The sequence below is a fragment of the Pipistrellus hanaki genome, assembly GCF_964339955.1.
Source record: "Pipistrellus hanaki genome assembly, chromosome: X".
Taxonomy (NCBI): domain Eukaryota; kingdom Metazoa; phylum Chordata; class Mammalia; order Chiroptera; family Vespertilionidae; genus Pipistrellus; species Pipistrellus hanaki.
The window spans coordinates 96,844,116-96,866,372 of record NC_140524.1 but is presented as its reverse complement, the minus strand read 5'-3'; the positions used below and the strand labels follow the sequence as shown (position 1 = coordinate 96,866,372).

Sequence of the window (22,257 nt, the reverse complement as noted above, 5' to 3'; positions counted from 1 at the left end):
ATTAATTCATTCACTTACCACTATAAATACCAAATGAAAAGGCCATAGATATATAGATGTAAATACTGCCTCTATAATTATTTTTTGTGTGTGTTTGTATAACTAGAGGGCCCTGAGAGAAAGAAAAAATAAATTACTCAAAGTTCAAAGGTTCCAAGATTTACTAACAAAATTAGAAAAGTGGGGGGGTGGGGGGGGGGCAAAGAATCCACATGCTAAGATAGTCAAAGAATCTGCTACTATGTTTACTCACCAGCATTTTCTTCCAAAGAAATGGCTTTTGTCAAAATTGGTGGGAACTCCAAATGTGGAACATTTTTTCCTATTAAATAAAGTTAGCAATGTCGTGATTAAGACTGCAGGAGCTGATTTCACTATGTTGAAATTGCAACAAAGTACAGCCAAGGTTGAGAACTACTTACTGCTGGAGAGATATAATAAGAGAGAAATATGCAAATTAAGCCAGGACATCACAACTAGCTCAGAGCATGTCCCCAGCCTCAGTGGACACACACCACACACCAGGGCTGGGGGCAGCCAGTTCTGAGGCCACTCCCACCAGGGGTTTATGGGCAGACATGCTGCACCACCTGCCCTGGGAGCAAGGCCCCCAGTGGACCCACACACCCGCCCAGGAGGGCATGCTCTGAGCCACGCCATGGGGCAGCCGGGGACCAAGGCCCCCAGCGAACCTACGTCCCTGCCTAGGGGGGACATGTTCTGAGCCGAGTGGGGAGCGGGCCAAAACTGTCAGTAGGACATCCCCTGAGGACTCCCAGATTGTGAGATGGAGCAGGCTGGGCTGAGGGACACCCACCCAGTGCACAAATTTCATGAACAGGCCCTCTAGTTTAGTTATAATGATGAATTTTTCCTTTCTTAGTTCATTTGGCTCTAATTTAGTTTGTAACTATTTTCTCCCTTTCTTCATCTGTAAGTTTCCTAAGTATGTGGGAAGGAGAAGGTTTCCATTTCTTTTCATCTTCTCACCTGTGTCTTGGATGCTCTATCTTCTTAAGAAGACAGCCACCACCATTGTTGTTGAATATTATAAAACTGACACCACATCCTAGCACATTGCAGTTCTTGTTCCATGGCATTACTCCTCTATTTTCTTGAGGGGTTTCTGGGGTTGTGTGTTGGCATTTGTAGTCTTAAACACATCATCTCTTCTCTTTTTTTCATTCCCTGATTGTCTCCTGAGGGTGGCTCTGGGCCACTTACCTTGGTGATTCCTTCCCTAAACCATGTGACTCAACATCAGCCTGACAAGCCCAGGATTGGAGGAAGGGAGATGGTCTTCTGGACTGAAGGCTATCTATATGAAGCCTCTTTGAACTGGTACTTTCATGGGGCACAATTGAGATGTTGAGAAGACTTTCAACTATAACAATATTTTGAGCCGTCAAAAAGATTTTATTTTTAAGAAAGCTTTAGTTTATTATATCTGTGCTTAAACTAACAATTCTCAACCATTAGTGTCTTTTTTGATATGTGGCTAGACATTTATTTTAAATAACTTGATCAGTTAGCCCTTTCTGTGTATGAATCACCCCAGAATTCAGCAACATAATTTAGTGGGTAGTTCTTCTTATCTGGGCTAGCTAGGTTGTGCTCTGCAGAGCTTGCTTATGTTTCTGTAATCATTAAGCTGGGATAGAAAACCTAGGGTGTCATCATTCATTCTTCTGGTGGTCAGCAGGCTATAGGTCAGATTGAGATGGGCAACTGGGTCACGTGTGTCTCATTATCCAAAAGGCTATCCCAACCTTGTTTGTAGAGTGGCATTAAACATGAGTAGGTACCAAGGTCAGAAAAAGTAGAAGCTGCAAGGCTGCTTGAGGCACAGGCTCAGAACATGCACATTGCTACTTCTACCACATTCTATTGGCCAAATCAAGTCACAGTCTTGATGGGAAGAGCTGAAAAGTACCGTATTTTCCGGCGTATAAGATGACCCCCTAATTTTACATTTAAAACATAGGTTTAGGCCTATATTCCTGTATAAGACTACCGCCCCCCCCCCCACTTCCGAGGCAACACCAGTTCTTTTTTTAATAAACCGCCTCTCTAACTCAGCCAATCCAAGCAGGCTTTTTATGCATGCAAATTATACATGTTCTATACCCGAAGCTACACTGTGTTCTGGTAAAAAGCCTCCTCAGATTGGCCAGAGTCAGAGAGGCGGTCTATTAAAAAAAGAACTGGTGTTGCCTTGGAAGTGGGGGGTAGTCTTATACAGCGAATATAGGCCTAAACCTATGTTTTAACTGTAAAATTAAGGGGTCGTCTTATACGCCGGAAAATACGTTACTTTAGCTATTTTTGAAATCTACCACAATGACAAATCATCCTTATTTGCAAAAATTTAATGTATAAATTAAAATGGATCTGGGTTATATTAGAACAAGATTGTGAACAGCTATCCAAAAGGTAGTGTGGTGAGGTGTAAGACCAAGAACATTAGAATCAGACAGACCTGAGTTCCAACTCTGTCTCCCAACTTGTTAGCTGGGCGGCCTTTACCAAGTTACTCAGTCTCTCTAACCATCTATTTTCTCAACCATAAACCAGGAAGAATAAGAATACTTAACGCACAGGGCTGTTGTGAGGATTAAATGAAATTATAGTGTAATGCCCAACACATAGTAAAGAGCCATTTCATTCTAGCTTCCTTCCCCATCCCCTTAATTATTTTGAAATTCATGTACAGTGGGCCTAGTAAATCTCTTCTACTCAGAATCAAAGCTGCCCAGTTCCTTTTTCTGCCAGATACCAGCTTTCCTTTGTCTATGCATTGCATATCTTTGAGAGATGACATTGATATAGAAATTTTCAACTGGGGATTTTGGCAGTGTTCTCAAACATAAGCTTACAGTTAAAAATTCCAAGGCAAATCTTAGTTTTGGTGTGACAAATTATTTCACATTTTTAGTTGTGTATAGCTGGTTTTTCTTTATGGTCTGGGTATACTTGGGAACTTTGAAAACACATCATCAGAAAAGAGAACTTTGAAATAATAGAAGTTGAGCAGCAATGGATGGGAAAGGTATTCTCTCCGAAAGGATACATTTACCTGTTAAGGTTTTCAAACATAACCCAGGACTCCAAATAGTGAGGTTGGTCTCTGGGGTCCAGATTGGACAAAACCTCTGATTCTTTGATGCATTCCATAGGGCTTCATTTTGGCTAAATCATCATAATTCCCACCAAGACAGCACAGAATGATAATGGTTTTATTTATTATTTTATATGCATTGCCAGTATATGCAAAGCTTTATAGCTTGCCATAAATAGAGAGGGATTATCACAGCTGTTACTTATTTTAACAGGTCACAATACAGTAGTTTATGCCAGATGGTTTAGAGAATTTTGAGAGAGAAATTTTATACAGGCAGCCATATAGATACTAGCTTGGGTAGTTGAGCCCTGAAATTAATTTACATTTGTTATGCTATAAAAATATATATAAATAAACACATAGTTACTTATGAACGAGTGAGCCATTTTATAGCAGTGATTTCTTCTGGAAGTCATGAGGTCTCTTATAAGCAGTGGTGGGGCAGCAGCAGCAGTAATGTGCTGCTTCTAGGATATAGGAGATATATTGCTCAGCCATATTCATAGCTATGGAGGGGATATCCAACTTGCTCCACAGAAATATACTTTGGAAGCCAAACTGAGTTTTTATTATTGAAACCAAAGAGATCATAGCAGGGAAGCCATCCTAGATAAACATAAAGAAGGTATGAGTATGGGTACAGAAGAGCTGGAATTGGAATCCCCAGGGTCACCAGGAAGGTCAGTCTGGGGCAAATCACAGAACATATTGCCCTTGCAGATACTGAAGTTCATGTGTAGAGTGGTTAGTGCTGGATGATGAGCAGAAATAGAAAGAATAAATGAGCACTTATGATAAGAAATCATTTCAGGTATTTTTGGTTCTAGATTCAAAGAGCAATAGATTTATAGAATGAGAAATGTAGAGAAAACCTTACATATCTCCACCCTTCTTGTCTTATAGATGAGTAGACCAAGAGGATAATTTAAATATGATCATCTTGTTTTTTTCAATAAACAAGTAAAATCAGACTGTCATGGTATTTGGACTTTGTCAACCTCCTCCAGTCTCTCTCCCCTTGATCCACCCCACCAATTCCTCTCATGCTTTCCACCTCATGCTAGAAGGGACCACATCTCCACCTCTCAGAATAATCCAAAGACTAGGTCTAAAGCACAGTTGTATTTTCTTGGTAAGTAGCCTTGAGATATAGTAAAGTTAATATACCATCTCTGTAACAGGAATAAAACTATTTAGCATTTTTGCATCAGTTCTTCCATCTCCTATAAGATAGGGGTCAACTAAGATCTGTTGGTATCAACAAAATAATTAAGCAGAAAAGATGAGTTTAAAAAATATGATGAGCATATAACTAGTATAATTTTTGTTAGAAAATCAGGCAGTGACAGTATTTCAAAAGTTTAGTAGCCCTTGAATGTCAAGGGACAGACCAGAACTTTAATATGGACTAGGGGCCCAGTGCATGAATTTGTACATCTTGAAAGGAACTGTGGGCTGCAAGGCTGAGGTGGGCAGGTCATGTTCAACCTCTGCGCCCCCATCTGGCCCCTCCTGCCATAGCCCCTGTTCCCCTGTCTGCCAGCAGCCCTGCTCCTGCCACCACCGCTCCCACACGCTGACTGTGCCAGCCCTGCTCACATCCACTGACAGTGCAGAACAATTGAGGCTACCACCAGCAGCAGGTACAAGTGGTGGCTGTTTCCCTGATCACCCCTCAAAAGCAGGGGGAGGTGGAGAAGTCCTCAGGGATGACTGGGGCCAGCAGTTGCTGCTTGCACCCACTGAAGGCACTGAGGAATCGAGACTGGCACTGGGTGCCCGCAGTGGGTGTGAGCAGGGCTGGCTGGCGCCAGCAGCAGGTACAATCACCAGGTGGGACTGCGGTACATGCGGGAGCAAAGAATTTTCAGTAACCACCAGGGGCTTGTTCACATGACAATGACTGGCACCCTGTTCACCTGCTCAACCATCCCCCCATGGCCAATGCCTGCCATATCTGCACACGCCCCCTGGTGGTCAGTGCATGTCACAGCAACCAGTTGTTTGGTTATTTGGTTGTTCGGTTGTTCTGCCATTCGGTCTATTTGTGTATTAGGATATATATATATATATATATATATATATATATATATATATATATATATATTCTCCCAAGAAGACTAGTTGAAGAATTAAAACTTTGAAAATTTGTAAGCTAGATAATACCAAAATGCCCAACTCTTTTCAGAGATGCTGAGTTCTCAGTAACTTCAGCAATCTGAACATAGCTCTAAGCCTGAAAGTAAGTAAAAAGAACTTCCCAAGGCTACGGATAGTTGTCGACAAGCCCATGCACTTTATAGCTTAGCATTTTGCTCAGACCATTAGCAACTTTTTTAATGGACAGATATTACCCAGCCATGGTGTCTGTTTTCCTCAGCCTACTGTAGACTCACACTCTGGGGAAGAGTTAGAAGGAGGGTGAGAGAGGAATGATAGTGGAGAACTAAATATCAAGAAAAGAGCTTGGAAATTTAAAAGAGGAGTCTTTGAAATGTGTTACCATAGAGACCAATAATAAGCCTTCTTAATAAAGACCCTAAGTTAATCAGCAAAGCATTAAATTGTGTTTTGTATCATCTGATTAGAGAGACAGGAAAGTGAATTGTTCAAGGTAGGATAATTCTGGTAATAAAACCCCCAACATCCCAGTGGCTTATTTCTCATGTACATCTCAGTCTAGTGCAGATAAGCATACAGTCATTTGGGTACCCAGATTCCTTCCATCTTGGGGTTCCAATGCCCCACCCTCCATGGAGCTTCTATGTTCACCCAGCAGTGCAGAGAAGGGAGTGTGTAGAATTGTGTAGGAGTTTTTATGGGCCAGGCCTGGAGGCACACGTCCCTTAGCTCTTTCTATTGGCTAGTACCCAGTTTCATGGCTGGATAGAACTGCAATGGAGACTGGTTGCAGGAGAAATAAAGAGATGCATATGAGATGCTCAGTAAGTGCTTTTGTTTGACTCATCAAGCTCTAGAAAGTGTCAGGTACTCTAACCACTGAACAGTGGATAGGGACCCCAGAAAAATTACAATATGAGTATATGTGTGAAGACCTCAAACATAGGAAGATACTGCTTTCACTGGGCTTTTGTTATATGCCAGGTACCATCATGGTGCTCTATATGTATTATTTTATTTATTCTTCCTAATAATCCCATAAATTATGTATTCCTGTTTGCATTTTACAAGTGAGGAAACCAAGGTTCAGAGAAGTTAAAGCATTTTTCCAAGTTCATGCTGCTAAAAGATGGAGGACCTAGGATTCAAACTCAGGTCTTTCAAGGACCAAAGCCCAGGTTTTCTTCCTCTATACCAGTGGTTGGCAAACTGCAGCTCCTGAGCCACCTGCAGCTCGTGAGCCACAGTTTGCCGCTCTGTTGACTAGATTCTCGATTCCAATTACTACAGGCTGCTGTTGTTCCTTGTGATTAAGCCCCTATCCCAGTGGTCGGCAAACTCATTAGTCAACAGAGTGGCAAACCACACTCGCAAGCCAAGGTTTGCCGACCACTGCTCTATACCATGGGATTTGCTAAAGCCTGATTCAAATGTAAACTATCTAGGTCATTATTTTTCTCATCACTGTTAACAGCAACTTTATTATTATAAAAATCAATGCAAATGGGGAAGACATGGCCATTTTCGTTGCTTTATGGAGTTCTGCAGGTCTCCTTGCCAAAGCTCTCCCCTGATAAAGCAGGCCTGAAAACCCAGAGCAACACAGTTCACCTCATTGAGTTGTGTGATTAGTGACTTGGCCACTAGCTTCCCATCACCTTACCAGGGATTGCTGTAGAAAGCAGCCATTTTGCTCACCCGAAAATAAATTTTCATTTCAAGGCCTGAGGTCTTTGTGTCCTCACATGATAATGCTTCCAGTGCCCCCATGTGAAGCCAGTCTGGGAGCTTGTTAACAAAGAGACGGTCAGGCTTCACCCTGAGTCTGACTCAGCCTGTCTGGGTGGGGCCTGAGCATATACACCTCAAACAAGCTCCTAGATGTTGCTGTGCTCATGGTCCTTGGATGAGCAAAGCTAAGGAACAATCTCTCCTTTTTTAGAAGCTCCAACTGGCCTTCACACCCATTCCTCACTTCCCACCAATGTCCACTCCATCAGGCCTTCCTGAAGCACAAGGGGCCCAGGTCTGCCCTTGGTAGGCAGAACTATATCCACTAACTTCTCTGACATTGGAATTCTTGATCATGTTGCCTTATTGAAACCCTTTTGTGCCCTGGATTCTGAGATGGGGTCCTCCTTCCCTCCTGGTCTCTTGCTTCTGTGACTCATCACTCTTTCTCTCTGATGGCCTCTTTTACCTTGGACCCCCTTAAATTTGGGGATTTATATATCTATTCTTATACTCACTGGAGGAGTGATCATGCCGCCCCTCCTTCCCTCTCCTTTCTGACTTAGCCATACTCTGTCTTCCAGGGGGACTCCAGCCAGATTCTCCATCTTCGCTAGTGGCTGGCAGCCCTCCCATAAGGGTGGCATGGGTGGAGTCAGAGGAGAGCAGCCAACTTGAGTTCAGTGTGATACTTCATATGACCACAATAATAATTCATAGTAATGTCAATTAGGAAGTGTTCTTTGCCAGTGCTTGTGCAAACCCTGTGATTTCCTGTGACCTTGGCAAGTCCAGTGTTTCACCATAATTTGTGAATTATGGAGGAGTCATGAGGCCCGTGGACACAGTACTGCCCGCTCATGCAAATCTGCCCGGGGCATAGACCTCACTTTTTGAAAATAGGTGGCCTGGTCAGAAAATAGCCAATTTTTCCCTAAATGGGTTTCCAAGGCATCAATACAAATTACCAAAAACTGTGTCCCACAAAGCATCTTTTGCTAATTTCATTCACTGACTTTCCCCTTGTTATCTATTAGGATCTATCCCATAAGTGGTGTGTTTTAAATGGCCCTATATGGTTTTCTGTCTTCTACATGTGTCTGTTATATATAGAACCTGCTTGCCTAAGGCATGGGCACACACTGCCATGATTTTTAACCCTGGTTCAACCTCAGAGCTGCTTTAGTAAATCACCCTTCCCTGGAGATGAGTACATTGCAGGGAAGGCATTGTCTTTGCAGTGTTTTAAGCCAAGGCAGGGTGAGTTGTGTGTAAGATGGGAGGTTTCCGGTCCTGGGATGAATAGGGGGAAGGGACGCAATGTTACAATTTTATGGTCGCTCTATTCCTGTTACACAGGGGCACATACCCCATGCCAGTCTCTGTCCTCCGTCTTGCCTGGGCTGGAGGAGTTGGCATGGTCTGTGTCTCTGATTCCTCTGCTGTTGGCTAGAGACCCGAGAAAAGGGAGGTGAGAAGGGAGCCACACGGGGGTGCGGTGCTGAGCAGCCGCGGTGGGTCCAGCCTGTTGGTGATGAGCCCAGCTCGCCACCACTCTGGGCATGGGTAACGCGCAGCACCAACAGTCGCGCTCCCCGAGAAGGAAACGCACAGGTACCAGAAATCCGGATCCGGGATCCTCTGCAGCCCACGGCTTGTCTAAGAGCCCAGGGCCAGCGCTGTGTCCGGCTCCCGCGCGTGCCACCGAGTTTGGGGCTAGGGGCTGAGTCCTGCAGCTCACTGCGGCTGGCGGCAGGGGACGGATTATTTTTAGCAGGTTTCCTTTAGCCCAGTAGAGCCAGGAGATGTTCGCGGAGCCAAGCGGCTGTCTGCAGAGCATCCGTGCAACCGTGCTGGCTGCCCGGCAGGTTTGGCTGCCGCAGTCCCCTCCATTCTCTGGGCTGTAAATCGAAGCTGTCTACACCAGCAAAGACGCTGGATCCCAGCGTGGCCCTGGGGCTACGTCCCGCCCAGGTCTCCCAGCACCTGATCTCCCAGTGGTCAATTAGGTGCCTTAGCCTGCAGCATTGAAGCAGCGGAGGGGCCAATGCCCCAGCTTTGATGGAGCGCGCCGTGCGCAGAGACCTCCCCAGTCGACTTCCTCATCAGAAGGCAGCATCCATTCATAATTCTCTCTCTGCCTGTGGACCGAGTTAGGCTGGAGCTGGGCATGGACTCCTGAATCTCTCTTTTTGCTCGTGAAGAAGAAACTAAGATAAAAGGGAACAGAAAAGGGGGAATGCAGTCCTAACGCCACGAAGCGCTGGAAAGCCCCCCAGAGGCCTCTCCTTGGCGGGGAGAGGGAGAAGAAGCAGATCCCAAGCCCAGCGCCCCAGCCAGCTGCTGCTTTGCTACGGAGCCGGCCCGCATGCCTACCTCACCTGACGGCCGCCTTCCCGGGGAACCGGCACGGGGCCCCGCGGCGCGCCCGGGGCGCCCGGGCGGTAGGATCTCTGCACCGGGGGACCGAGGAGGCACGGGCGGGCTTCCCAGGGCCGAGCCTGAGCCTGAGCCTGAGCGAGCGCCACCAGGAGAGGCGAGCCTCAGCGCGGCGCCCCACCGCAACCCCCCGGGATGCTCTGCGACTCGCAGCCCAGGCCACGCGGGTGTGTGTGAGATGGGTCCCGCTTGGGGGGAGGGGTGTGGGCAGGTGACATCAATTTAAACTAATTTTCCACACCTCTGGGAGGTGGGTGAACTTGAGAGACTAAGGCGGCAAGAGCCGCAGCCCCAGAGTGTGCTGGCTTGAGAGGAAATCCCTCAGGCTGAGGGCTGAGAGCTTGGTACCCTTGACAGAGCTGAATGAGGGTGAGTGGGTGGTCAAGGTGGACAGAGCACAGCTTCAAGGGGTGAGGGGAGCAGCTCTGGCTTTCAGGGGTCTTTAAAAAAAACGCATATTGCAGCTGCAGCTTTGAAGTTTGCCGCCTCCTCCCCAACCCCCATGCCGGATTCTGGGGCGGGGCGGTACTTTTCCATGTAGCTGCCCAGGCCCTGACCGGCTGCTAGGAGGGGGCTGCAGGGGCTGCAGTGTCTGGTGGTGGGCTTTCTGCAGAGGACGCGGGGACTTGCAGGCGCTGCGATTGGAAGTGAGTCCTGGAGCTCAGCCTTTTGGGAGCTCTGAGGGCTGGGGAGAAGTCAGGGATCTTGCCTGGTGTCCCATCCTGTTTCCTTGCCCTGGCGCTTGGTGTTAGGTGACATTTTGCCTGTGCAGGGGTTTCGCTGTCATGGAGCTGTCTGTGATGCTGTAAGGCAAGTGGACTGTGAGGATGAGACTGAAGAGAGACAAGAGAGCGGGAGCGTTTCCTTTTGTGGCAGTGTTAACCCTTTCCAGCCTGTTTCCTCGGCACATCTGTCCACCCGGGTCACCATCTGTGGGTGTAAGTGGGCTGCCTGGCTGACTAACTCTGTCTTGGCCGATGGACCAGAGCTGGACTTGTCCAGGACATGCCATGCCAGGGATGTGTGGGCAGGAAAAGTGAAACCCCACCTGACAGCCCCTCAGGAAAAGGTTAAGCAGGCCCCACCATGATGGTGCACTGTATTTTAGCCGTATTACGGTTTCCTCTTGAGTTTGGGAGGTCTTGTTTTATGAGATTTTTATTTTGCAGTTTTGTGCCTCCTGGTCACCAGTTTGTTTTTCACAGCTGCTTGTGAGCAAGGCAAAGATAACAGCATCTAAAAATAGCCCTGCGGCTGGAGATGCAGCTTAGCTTGACCCTACTATTACAAGGATGGGGTCTCCTTACCCAGCTGCGTCAGTGTGAGCCGGATTTGCCCCTCCCCCTCCCCCACAATCTGAGACCAGGTCCACACATCCTTCAGAATAGTTCAGTCTCAGGGCAGCGCGGGGATGCTGAGATGCTCCTCTGTGAGAGAAGGGCAGTAGCTCATCCATTCATAGTGAGGCCCAAACAACTGGGCTGCAAGATTGGGGGATGGGATCCCCAACAGGGACCCCTTCCCTGCCCCCAGCCATGGACATCTGTAGCTTTATATTCCCTCTGAGTTCCACCCAGCCATATATGGGGATTCCTCCTCTGTGCTTCAGGGGCCAGAAGGCCCCTCCCTCCAAAGGAGTTTGGCCCAGAATACAGAGAGACCAAAGGGTCTAGGGTGGCACTTAAGTCATGCTGTCTTCCTGGGTGCAGATAGTAGCTAGGGTGCTACTCTTTCCTTTCTAAATGGAAACCCCTGGACGGTTGTGTGAGGAACCTCTTCCTGATAAGCAAGTGGTACCCAGTCTGCCTGAAGGGGGCAGCCCCAGCTGGTGGGGAAGGTACCACATGGAATGGACACTTTTCAGTGATTGCACTGGATGCCCAGGTTTCTCCTGTGGGCCCTGAATCTCTCTAAGAACCTGCTGGGCTTCTCCTATTATTTATTTTCCAACACCTTTATTTCCCTTATGTTCACCTTTTTCTTGGTGGCAAAGGTGGCAAAGCCAAAACAAAAAGTTCTTGATTTGGTTGAACTATGATTTTTTTTTTTTTTTTTGCAAAAATGTTTTAGTAACTGCTGAAATTGCAAATGCCTAATTTTTCTACAGTGAAGGAAACAGACTAAAGAATATTGGAATTTATGAGGGAAGGTGTGAATCCCTAGCTTCAGTTCACTGTTCAAGATGGAACTTACCGGGTAATTCTTCAATGCCTTTCAAAGTGAATTTTGATTCTTAAATGTTACATTTATTTTCTGTAAGTCATAAATATAATCACCAAGCAAATATTAAGATAGATAGCTTGATTTGGGGGAAGGAAGATACCAAGAAACAGCACCATTGAGGCATCCATCATTCCCCTAGTCTTTCAGTAGAGACTTGAGAATAGTTGCTGGTTTATCTTTAAAATGTCCCCAATCTTTGTGTTTGGGGATTACTGATCATTCAATGTAGCCAAAAAGCCCAGTGCAACAGTGGCTAACTCTTTGACCCACTTAGAAAAGTGGATGGGAAGACCCTTAGCAGGGATTCAGATTTATAAAGATGTCATTGATTTGGCTCTGCCTGTAGCAAATAAGATGTCAATGATCACTTGCTCTTAAATAGAAAAGGCCTGCTTCCTCTTGAAGCTTAGAACCTGAATCAGCAATTAACTAGAGACTTACACTGAGTGTATTGTCCAAACAAAACTAAATAATGTAACAAATAAGCCTTGAATCTCAGGAGTTTAACAGAATGCAGTTTATTTCTTATCACATGAAGTCTAATCAACGTTTGGCTTGTGATGACAAGGACTTAAGTCTCATGCCCTATTGTGGTTCTACCATCTATCCTCTCAGGCCTCAGAATCCCTCCTGGGTTCCTAGGCATCTAGCCAGGAGAGAGGGAAAGAGAGAGCATGGAGGATTTGAAGTAGCATGCCTTATCCTCACCCACATTCCATTGGCCAAAACTCAATCCTTGGCTACATCAAACTGTAAGGGAGGCTGGGAAATGTAGACTGTACCATTTCCATCGCAATAAGCTCTCTGTTATTGAAGACCCTCTTTTTAGCTCTACTTTGGGATTTGGATTTGGCTCTGGACAAGTCATGTGGCCAAATATAAATCTCCATCTTAAAAATGGCGGTAACTCCATCTGCCCTTTCCTGTATGAACAGGGGTTTGGAGAGAAGTATTCAAACATAAAAAGGCTCCTAGAAGAACCATCTGGTCTAGCCTTTTTAGGCAAGGTCATTGTCATTATCCCCATGTTATAGATCACTTGCCCAATATAACACACCTAGTTTATGGCAGGTCTGGCATTAGAACCTAAATTTCCTTTTTTCTTTTTTTTTTTTTTGTTCAGTGTTCCTTCCACCATGTTCTGTTCACTATTCTTTTATGAGAACATAGAATATACTTTCAGAAAGCTGATATACAGTCATTGGATAGCTTTTAATCTTATATAATCACTAAAAACAGCTATTAATATTATTTAAAATCCATGTGAGTTTCTCCCCCCTCCCCCAAGTTTTACTTATAGTCAGGCTCAGAATAGCCAGGCATTGGTTTATGCCCTATGCGTATATGAACTCATTCAATTCTCACAATAACCATAGGAGGCAGGGACTATTATTATCCTTACTTTGTAGATGAGGATGCTGAGGCACAGTGAAGGTAATTAACTTGCCCAAGGTTTGACAATTAACAAATGACAGATCTGGGATTTGATCCAGGCAACCTGGCTCCAGAATTCAGCCCTGGATTATTTTACTACACTACATCTCTGATCTGGTGGACTCTGTGTCCAGCCCTCTCTGGTTTGTCCAATTGATGCAGACCCTGATACTGAGGATTTAACAATATTCTGAATTTCCTCTCTTAGTGATTGACCTTGAATGTCTAATAGGGAGTCATTTGTAAATCTGCTGAGGCATGAATTTGAGCCCCGAGCATATGAAATTGCTACACAGAATTGAGCTACTTAATGTAGGAAAGGAGCCCAATCCCCAACCCCCAGTTCTGGCATCCCAGTAATGCTTTTTTATTTTTCTTTTTTAAAAAACTGGGTAGGAAGTAACTTTTGTAAAATAATAAAAATGTGTGTTATCTAGTGAAATGCAGGCATCCAATGAAGGACTCTTCTGGGCGAGGTTAAAAGGCAGTTGATTTGTTGGGGGCAGGGCAAGACAAGCACAGTCACTTGACTCTTGAGTAAATTGCTAGTTCTGGTTGTTTTGTCTATCTATTGTTACGTAAGAAACCACCCCAAAACTTACTGACACAACCAGCAATCAATCTATTGATTTAAAATTCTGCAGTCTGGGATAGGCTCACTGGGCAGGTCCACCAATCTTGCTGGTGGCTAGTCAGTTGGTATGTCACCTGGCGGCGAGGCTCACCTGGGACTCTGGGCTGGATGTGCTTCTTTCACTTACAGTGTCAGGGCTTCTCCCTTTCCAAGCAGCCTGTCCATGAGGTCCCTCCACCTAGTCTGCTCAGTAGGGTAACTGAACTTCTTACCTACCTGGGTAGTGTTCCCAAGAGCACAAAGGCAAAAACAATCCAGGATTTCTCAAGACTGGGCCTCTGACTTGTTTTACCAACAAAATGAGGCAAGTCACACATCAAGGCCAAACTCCAGGGCAGGGAATAAACCAAAGGTATGAATACTAGGAGACCTGGAAACAGACTGCCACAGTGGTAAAGTCAGAAGCTTCTGTATTTACAAATCTGAGGATTCCCAGAGGCCTCAGAAGTTAACTGTACATTAAAATGTAGGTCAAATAAAGTCCATTATTTTTACTCCAATGGAGGGGGGCTGTTATATATGCTTGGATTCTTCCTCCATCCACAGACTAACAGATCATTTATGCCCATGAACGTATCAATGCTGTAGATGTGACTGCCCCAAAGGAAAGAGAACTGAAGTGTGTGACTTCTGCTCTCTTGCCTCTCCTATACCGTATCTCAAAGATATTAATTTTAAAAAAAGGTATCAGTACTCACCCTCAGACATACACTAAGAATAATTTCTGAAAAGTCAGAAGTATATCAAGTAGATCTCCATCTATGCTTTCCTAGCAAGTCACACATTCTGAGGTGACTTAGCAGGCAGAACAGAACAGAAGCCCCTGACTGCCTCTGAAGGTAGAGCAGCCCTCCTGTAGAAATGGGTTAGTAAGTTCAATTGTCAGGGTTCCATTCCAGAACATCTTCCCCAGGCCCTTGAATCACTATAGCCAATAGAGGTAGAGTGACTACTTTGATGTACCACCCACCCATGACTGAAGCACTCATTCCCTAAGTACTCATTTGTCAGTCTGGGCACTGGTGGCTCACAGCTCACAGCCAAGTCCCTCTTTGGGAATTGTCCTTGGCTGAAGAGAGCTCCCTTGCCTAATGTCATACCCCTTCCCAGGTCAGCACAAATCTAATGACCTGTCATCTTGCCTCAAATTAGGATTCTGCAGAGCCTTCCCAGCTCCAGATATCCCCCATGGGAGTGGCCAACCCATTGTGACTGTATCACACCCCAACTTTTCTCTCTGCCCAGTTATGCTTAATTCCTCCATAGGAGTTGAGCATTTCCTACTAAGCTTCCCACATATCAATGTTTGCCTCAAAGTCTACTTCCATAGAACCTGACCCAAGATAGAGGGCTTGTACACCAGATTATTTCATATTACAGCCTGGGCTACTGCAGCACACACAGAAGCAGGATGCACAACATGGAACTTCCTTAAACTCTTTCAGTTGGGAAAAGACAACAAATATTGAAGCAATAATATGAGAAAATTAGCAAATATTATGTAATAGAGTCATAAGTAAGTCTGATGCGTCAATGATTTTTTTTTTTGCCTTCTTTACTCTACCCTGAACAACTTCCCCCAAAGTTATTCTTTTAGGGGATGGGTGATTCATTACATTGATTATATGGTTAACAATTGAACCTAAGAGCTCTCCCACCTGATTATTTCTTCCTTTGGGTATGGCACTGGCAATCAAAATTTATCTTTCAAATTAAGGCTATAATTATATTTTGATAAAGATCTAGCAATTCAATGAGAATGAAATTTTGAAGGTTGCCAGGATACGGATGACTCTGGGTTATAGAGAAGGGTTTGCATGCAGAATACTAATAGGTGATTCAGCACTCTTATCTAGACCTTTCCAATAGCGTCTGATAATGCAGGCCAATCAAGTACTGTTTCTCTGCTATTATTCTAGGAGGATAAAAGTGATGAAAGATATAAGCAGAGTTTCAACAATGAAAAGGTGATTCATCAGATGTCTATCTCACTAGAGTTAAGAAATAGCGTAATAATTATGTGGTGTTACCTAAAGATATAGGAGACAAAAGCTTTCTCTTACTTCCTTGCCTCCTCTTTTATTGTAAATAAAAGCAAGATTTCTTAGCTATTGGGTTGTTGTTTTGTGTTGGGACATAAGGACCTATGTTTGCAATGGTGTTGACTTCTAGGAAAATAGAAACAGTGGAAATGTGTGTGATATCATATTCTCATTTTTTTCTTTACCTTTCTGTTTCCTTTTATACTGTCAGATTATTACTCATTCATTCATTCACCAAATATGCTGTCTCAAGTATTGTGTAGGTCCTGGTAAGGGATCTAAGAGAGCTTAAAATGAAAAACCACATATGAAAATAATAAATATGTGTAACAATACAATACAATAGCACCTGGCATGTTTTTGTGGGGAGGAAGAGAGGATATTTTTTTAATTGAAATAACACAATACAATTAAATTCTATACAGGTTTTAAGTGTTTAGTTCATTGAGCGCTTACATATACATTTGTTAACTCCTCTTGAAATAATATACACATAGACATACCTCAGAGATATTGTGGGTTCTGTCCCAGACCACCTCAATAAAGCAAGTGACACAATATTTTTGTATTTCCCAGTGTATGTGTGTGTGTGTGTGTGTGTGTGTGTGTGTGTATATATATATGTTTATACTATACTGCAGTCTATTAAGTGTACAATAGCATTATGTCTTAAAAATAATGCATACCTTAATTTAAAAATTCTTTTTGCTAAAAATGCTAACCATCACTGAGCCTTTAATGAGTCATAATCTTTTTGCTGGTGGAGGGCCTTTCCTTTAATTTGTAAAAACTGAAATATCTGTGAAGTGGAATATAGTGGGGTACAATAAAATGAGGTATGCCTATATGGTACTTTTTCATCACCCCAATATTTTTAGTACCCACTCCTAATCTTCTACCCCCTTTGGCAGCCATTGTTCTGATTTCTATTACATAGATTAGATTTGTCTGTTCAAGAGCTTCAGATAAATTGAATCGTACAGTATGATTTTAAGTAAATGTCTGGCTTCTTTCATTCAGTATAATATTTTTTGAAATTTACCTATGCTATTACATGTATCAGTAGTTCATTCCTTTTTATTGCAGAACAGTAATCCATTGTAAGAATATACCGCAGTTTGTTTATCCTTTTAGTTAGGCTGGTTCCAGTTTGAGGTTATTATGAATAAAGCTGCTACGAATATTTTTGTACAAGTCTTTTTGTGGATTTATGTTTTCATTTCTCTTGGGTAAATATCAAGGAGTGAAATAGTCATAGGGTAAGTGTATGTTTAGTTTCATAAGAAACTGGCAGAGATTCTCCAAAACTGTCGTACCATTTTACACTCCCACCAGCAATGTTTTACAGTTCTTGGTGCTCTGCATTTTTGCAAACTCTGGTACAACAGCAGTCATTTTAGTGGATTTAAAATGGAATCTCATTGTAGTTTTAATTTGAACTTTTCTGATGACAAATAATGTTGAATACCTTGTCATGTGCTTATTACACATTCATATAGCTTCTCTTGTGAAATGTCTAGTTAAGTCTTTTCCTTATTTTTAACTGAGTTCTTTTTATTATTGTTTTGTAGGAGCAGTCTATGTGCTCTGAATGAAAATTCCTTATCAGATATATAAATTAAAAGTATTTATTCCTAGTATGTGCCTTGGAAATTTATTTTTAATGATGCTTTTTTTGATAAACAGAACATTTTACATTTTAACCAAGTCTATTAATCACTATTTTATTTTTTGGTTAGTCCCTTTTGAGCCTTGCCAGAGAAATCTGATTCCCTAAAGTTCATGAAAAAATTTACATGCATTTTTTTCTAGAGGTTTATTGTTCTAACTTTTATATTTAGGTCTATAACCCTTCAGTAATTACTTCTTATGTGGGGGCAAGGAGTGAGGTGGGGGTCAAAACTTACTTTCCTCCCATATGTATTATTCAGTTGTTTCAGAACCATTTGGGAAACAAACAAACAAATAAGCAAAAAAGTTTTTCTTTTCCTGAATTGAATTGATTTAATGCCCTTTTCAAAAAATCAATTGTATGTGTGTGAGTATTTCTGGACTCTTTGTTCTGATCCATTGATCTATATGTCCTCTCGTGCCAAAACCATACTGTCTTGACCTCCACAGATTTATAGTAAGTCTTGAAATAAGGCAGTATAAATCTTCCAAATTTTTTCTTCTCTTTCAAGATTGTTTTAGCTATTTTAGCACCTATGCATTTTCATATACAGTTTAGAAACACCTTATCACTTTCTTTAAAAAATGCTGGCATTTTTATTGGCCACTGATTTTAATTTATAGATTAATTTTGGAAGAATGGATATCTTTAGCAGTGTTTTGTCTTCCAATCCTTGCATATATTATAGCTTTGGATCATATAGGTCTTTAATCTATTTTAGAAATGTTTTGCAGTTTTTAATGACTCTCACATATTTTGTTAGATTCATTCCTATGTATTTGATATTTTTATGACATTGTAAATGGTATTCGTTCTTATTTCATTTTCCAATTTTTACTACTAATATGTTAATATATGAATAATTAAGTATGATTATTTTAATATATTTACCTTATATCTAGTGAATTTTCTAAACTCTTTTTAGCAGTTTTTATAGATTTCATAGGGTTTTTAACCTACACAATCATATTGTCTGAAAATGATAGTATTTACTACTTCCTTTCTTATATTTATATCTGGTATAAGAAAGCATAAAATATTATACTGGTGAGAGTAGATGTTTTGCTTTTTTCCAATCTTAGGGTAAAGCAGTTAATGTTTCACTATTAAATACGATGTTAGCTAGAGATTTTTCAGAGTTGTCTTTCATCAAATTTTGGTATTAAGGTTATGCAGGCTCCTACAATGAGTTGGCAAATGTTTTTTTTCCTTCATTTTTATGAAAGAATTTGTGTAAATTGGTATTATTTCTTCCTAAAATGTTTATGGTATTTGCTGGTAAAGCTACCTGGGCCTGGAATTTTCTTTGTGGAAAGGGTCTTGGTTAAGAATTTTATTTCTTTAAGAGATATTTTAATAGAAAAAAAATTCATATTTTCTATTACTTCTGTGTCCCTTGCGAAGTCCCCTCACCCCATGAATTATTTGTTTTATCTAAATTGTTGAATGTATTAATACTGAAGAGAATGGATTTAGGCAAACAAGAAAGGGAGTGCTACGGAAGGAATAGTGTGAGAAAAGACATGGGAGTGGGATCTCCAATGATGTACATTTTTGGACATAGGTTATGCCAATCTGGTTGAGGGGGAAACCATGGGTGAAGGAGAAGTGGAAAATTATGTTTGAAAGATAGCTCACAGCTGGATCAATGCCAAATAAAGAGTTTGAACCTTTTGTAGGCAATGGAAAACCCCTAGATGACTTTCAACAGGGTCATGATCTTTAGAAATTATATTTCAGAAAGATTGATTTGAAGCAGCGTGCTAGTAGAAAGGAGAGAGTAACGGTAAATATGATTCTTTTAGAATGGGTGCAGTATTCGGGGGTGAGCATTACCTAGATGAAAGTAGTCTGATAAAGAATAAAACTAGGAAGAGTTTAGTGCATGAAGCTTTCTCAAGGTAAAGGCCTTTGAATATTCATTTCTCTGCACACAACATAATATTATGCACCTGGTACACACTTGTCACACTTTATTTTTATTGCCTCTGTTCCCATATCTGCCTCATCACCTAGACATCCAGCACCTCTAGGGTAAAACAAGGTTTATTGATGCTGAAGTACTAGTACATGGCCATGTAGAAGCCAATTAATACCAAGTGAATGAATGACACCTGAAAGCATGAATGAGTAAATGAATGAATGAATAGGCAGAATAAAGAAAACCTGTATTAGTCAGTATAGGCTATGCTATGCTATGATAACAGACAAACCAATGGAGTTTAGTGCCTAATACAATAAAAGTTCTATTTCTTCCTCACATAAAGTGTGATGTGAGTCTAGAACACAGTCACCAAGCAGTAGAGGAAAAGAGAGAAGCAAATATATTGGGAGATTTTATAAGGACAAAACATCAGTGGTATATATTAATTCTGTCCACATTCCACTGGCTAGTAGCCAATACTCTGTCATTTGGCCCTAATTTAACTGCATAGGAGGAGGGAAAATGTAGATATGCACAAGGACATTGGGTAAACACTAAGAAGAACATTTAGAAAAGAGTAAAAGTGAATCCCAATAACTGTTATTGCTGACTGCCTGAGAAAAATCTAAGCCCCAGAGACACTAAGGGTCTTATTGAGGACCACCGACACAGACCATAGACCATAGTTCTTCAATAGAACTGAGTCTCCCTGGTCTGCCATTTAGGCCTTAATAGTTTTATCACCTCAGGGCTCGCTTACAGCTAAACTAATTTTTAGATGCCAACTCCTCCAGAAGGAACTGCGAGCAGAACAAATCACTAATAGACTTCGCCGTCAGTTACCCAGTAGCTCTAGCCAAAAGCACAAATGGAGAAAGGTACGATATGGGTCAGGGCTGGGAGTTTTGATGATGAACCTCCCAGGAGGCAGCAAAGCAACCCTGCTCCATGAGGCATCTACGCTATGCTCATGCCAGCTGCCTAAAGAGAACTCCACGTCCTTTGTGATCTGGAATTTCCCATTCTGGATCAAAGTAGCTGCCTCGGCAGGGCCCAAAATGCATGGCGAAGGCACTGTGGCCTCAGCAGTCACTGCTGGGGGTGAGTCAGAGGGCTTCATCTGCCACAGGAGGGTGAAAAAGGAGGAAAGTTGCCTTCCTGGGCTGGGCTATAGTTACTGTTTCGTTTTCAGAGCTGGTATGAGGGTCAGAGATGATGAAGGCTAAGCCAATGGCACAAAGTTTGGCATATAATGGGCTCTCAAAAGGTGTTATTGATGAAGTTGATGATAGAAATGGATAGGAGAAAATGAAAAGTCTCCCATCTCTTAAAAAATTGGGGGTGGGGTGCTGCTGAAGAGAGCCTGCTACTTTTCCCCTGAGGCTGCCTTCCTAAGCAGGACTGTGCACAGTCTCACAGAACCCCTGCACCAATCAGTGGTAGATGCATTTAAACAGAGTGAAATTAAAAATGCAAATAAATGGTAGAACTCAGAAAATGAGCCATCAGAGAAATGAGAAGTGAACCAACTGGAAGAAATAGTGAAAGAAAGGATTAATTGAAATATTGTATCTATAAAATGAGGAAAGTAAAAATGATATATTCTAACAGCATTTCCCTTATCCATTCTGTTCCTATACTCTGGCTTTGTTGTTCCTCGAATACTCAAACCCAGGAGCCTTTTATTTTTCTCTCTACTTGGAATCTTTTTACTGCACAGTTTCACTTAGTTGCTCCCTTCATGGGATCAAATATCTGCTTAAATGTCACCTTGGCAGAGAAGCCTTCCCTAACTACCTATCTGAGTTTGGGTTTCCCCAGAAGTAGACCTTGAAACAAGTATGGGAATACAAATGGTTTATATGAGTGGTAAGTCCAGTGTCACCTGCAGGGGCGTAGGGAGGAGAGATAGAGGAGGGGAGGGATGTATCTAATAAATATGTGCTATCAAGCAGTCACCATGCAGTCAGTTGGAGCTCAGTCCTGTTGAGGAACTCTGGAAGAGGTGAAGACCACACTTCTGGGGCCCTCAGAAGAAGGAATCTGTCATTGGTGAGGGCTGCTCTCAGGGGCATGCATTCTCTAATACTTCTTGCTTGCCCTGCTTATGGGCCAAGCATTCTTCCATTGTCAGCAGCAACAACAAAAAATCACTCCTGGGCATAGTGTCAGAGATTAATGGGGACTTCCCTTTGGAATGTGTAGGTGAATTCTAAGGGGATGCTGTCAAGGAACTAAGCTTATCTGCTATACCATCCTCTCTAAAATAGTGCCCCTACCACTCTTTATCCCTTTTATCCTCTTGCTTACTTTCTCACAGAACTTATATCACCTGACATTTCTGTATGCTTATTTGTCATCTGTCTCCCCTACTAGCCAGCAAGCTCCAGGAGGACAGAGATCTCATATGTGTCTCAGTGCCTCAGGCAGGATAGAATTCAGTAGATGCTCTAATTATTTGTTGAATAATGAATATTCAGAGAAAGATAGAAACATGTTGATATCACTATTACCCTCAGCAGATGAAGGTATGGGAGAAGCAGGGCAGAATAAGTTGAAGGAACAAAGGTTAACATTATACAGTTGAGGGCCATGGCCCATGCCTGATTAATATTTATTGAGTGAGCCATGTCATTGTTTGTTTTTAATGGACAAAGAATGAAGAACAGAGTATGACTAGTCAGTCCAGTTTCTTAATCTTAGTTTTCTGGATACTCAAGGATTTCATTCTTGTTATGGTCATGAGAGCTATTACTTTTGCCCCATATACCAAATGTAGAAAACTACCAATAACAGGAGTTTCTTTACAGGCTGGAAAATGTAATATAGCTAAAAAGGCCAGGCTAGTCATGGTCTGTTAGAGGGCCAGGCTCTCACCAAGGACTACGGGTAAAGGAGTGTTTAGGGGACAGATAA

General features: G+C 42.5%; 1 protein-coding gene across 2 annotated transcripts in view; it reads left to right on the top strand.

Annotated features, from left to right (window-relative positions):
• The window catches only part of NHS (NHS actin remodeling regulator), a 328,723-nt gene that overhangs the window by 244,789 nt on the left and 61,677 nt on the right, over positions 1-22,257 (top strand). Inside the window, exon 1 of one of the 2 annotated variants that reach the window (XM_084869410.1) lies at positions 9,172-9,579. The exons of the other annotated variant lie outside the window; for it this stretch is intronic. Coding sequence (XP_084725536.1) covers positions 9,342-9,579 — 238 coding nt within the window. The 5' untranslated portion in view covers positions 9,172-9,341. Of the gene's footprint in view, positions 1-9,171; positions 9,580-22,257 lie in introns of those variants that run through there. 2 annotated transcript variants of the gene reach the window in all.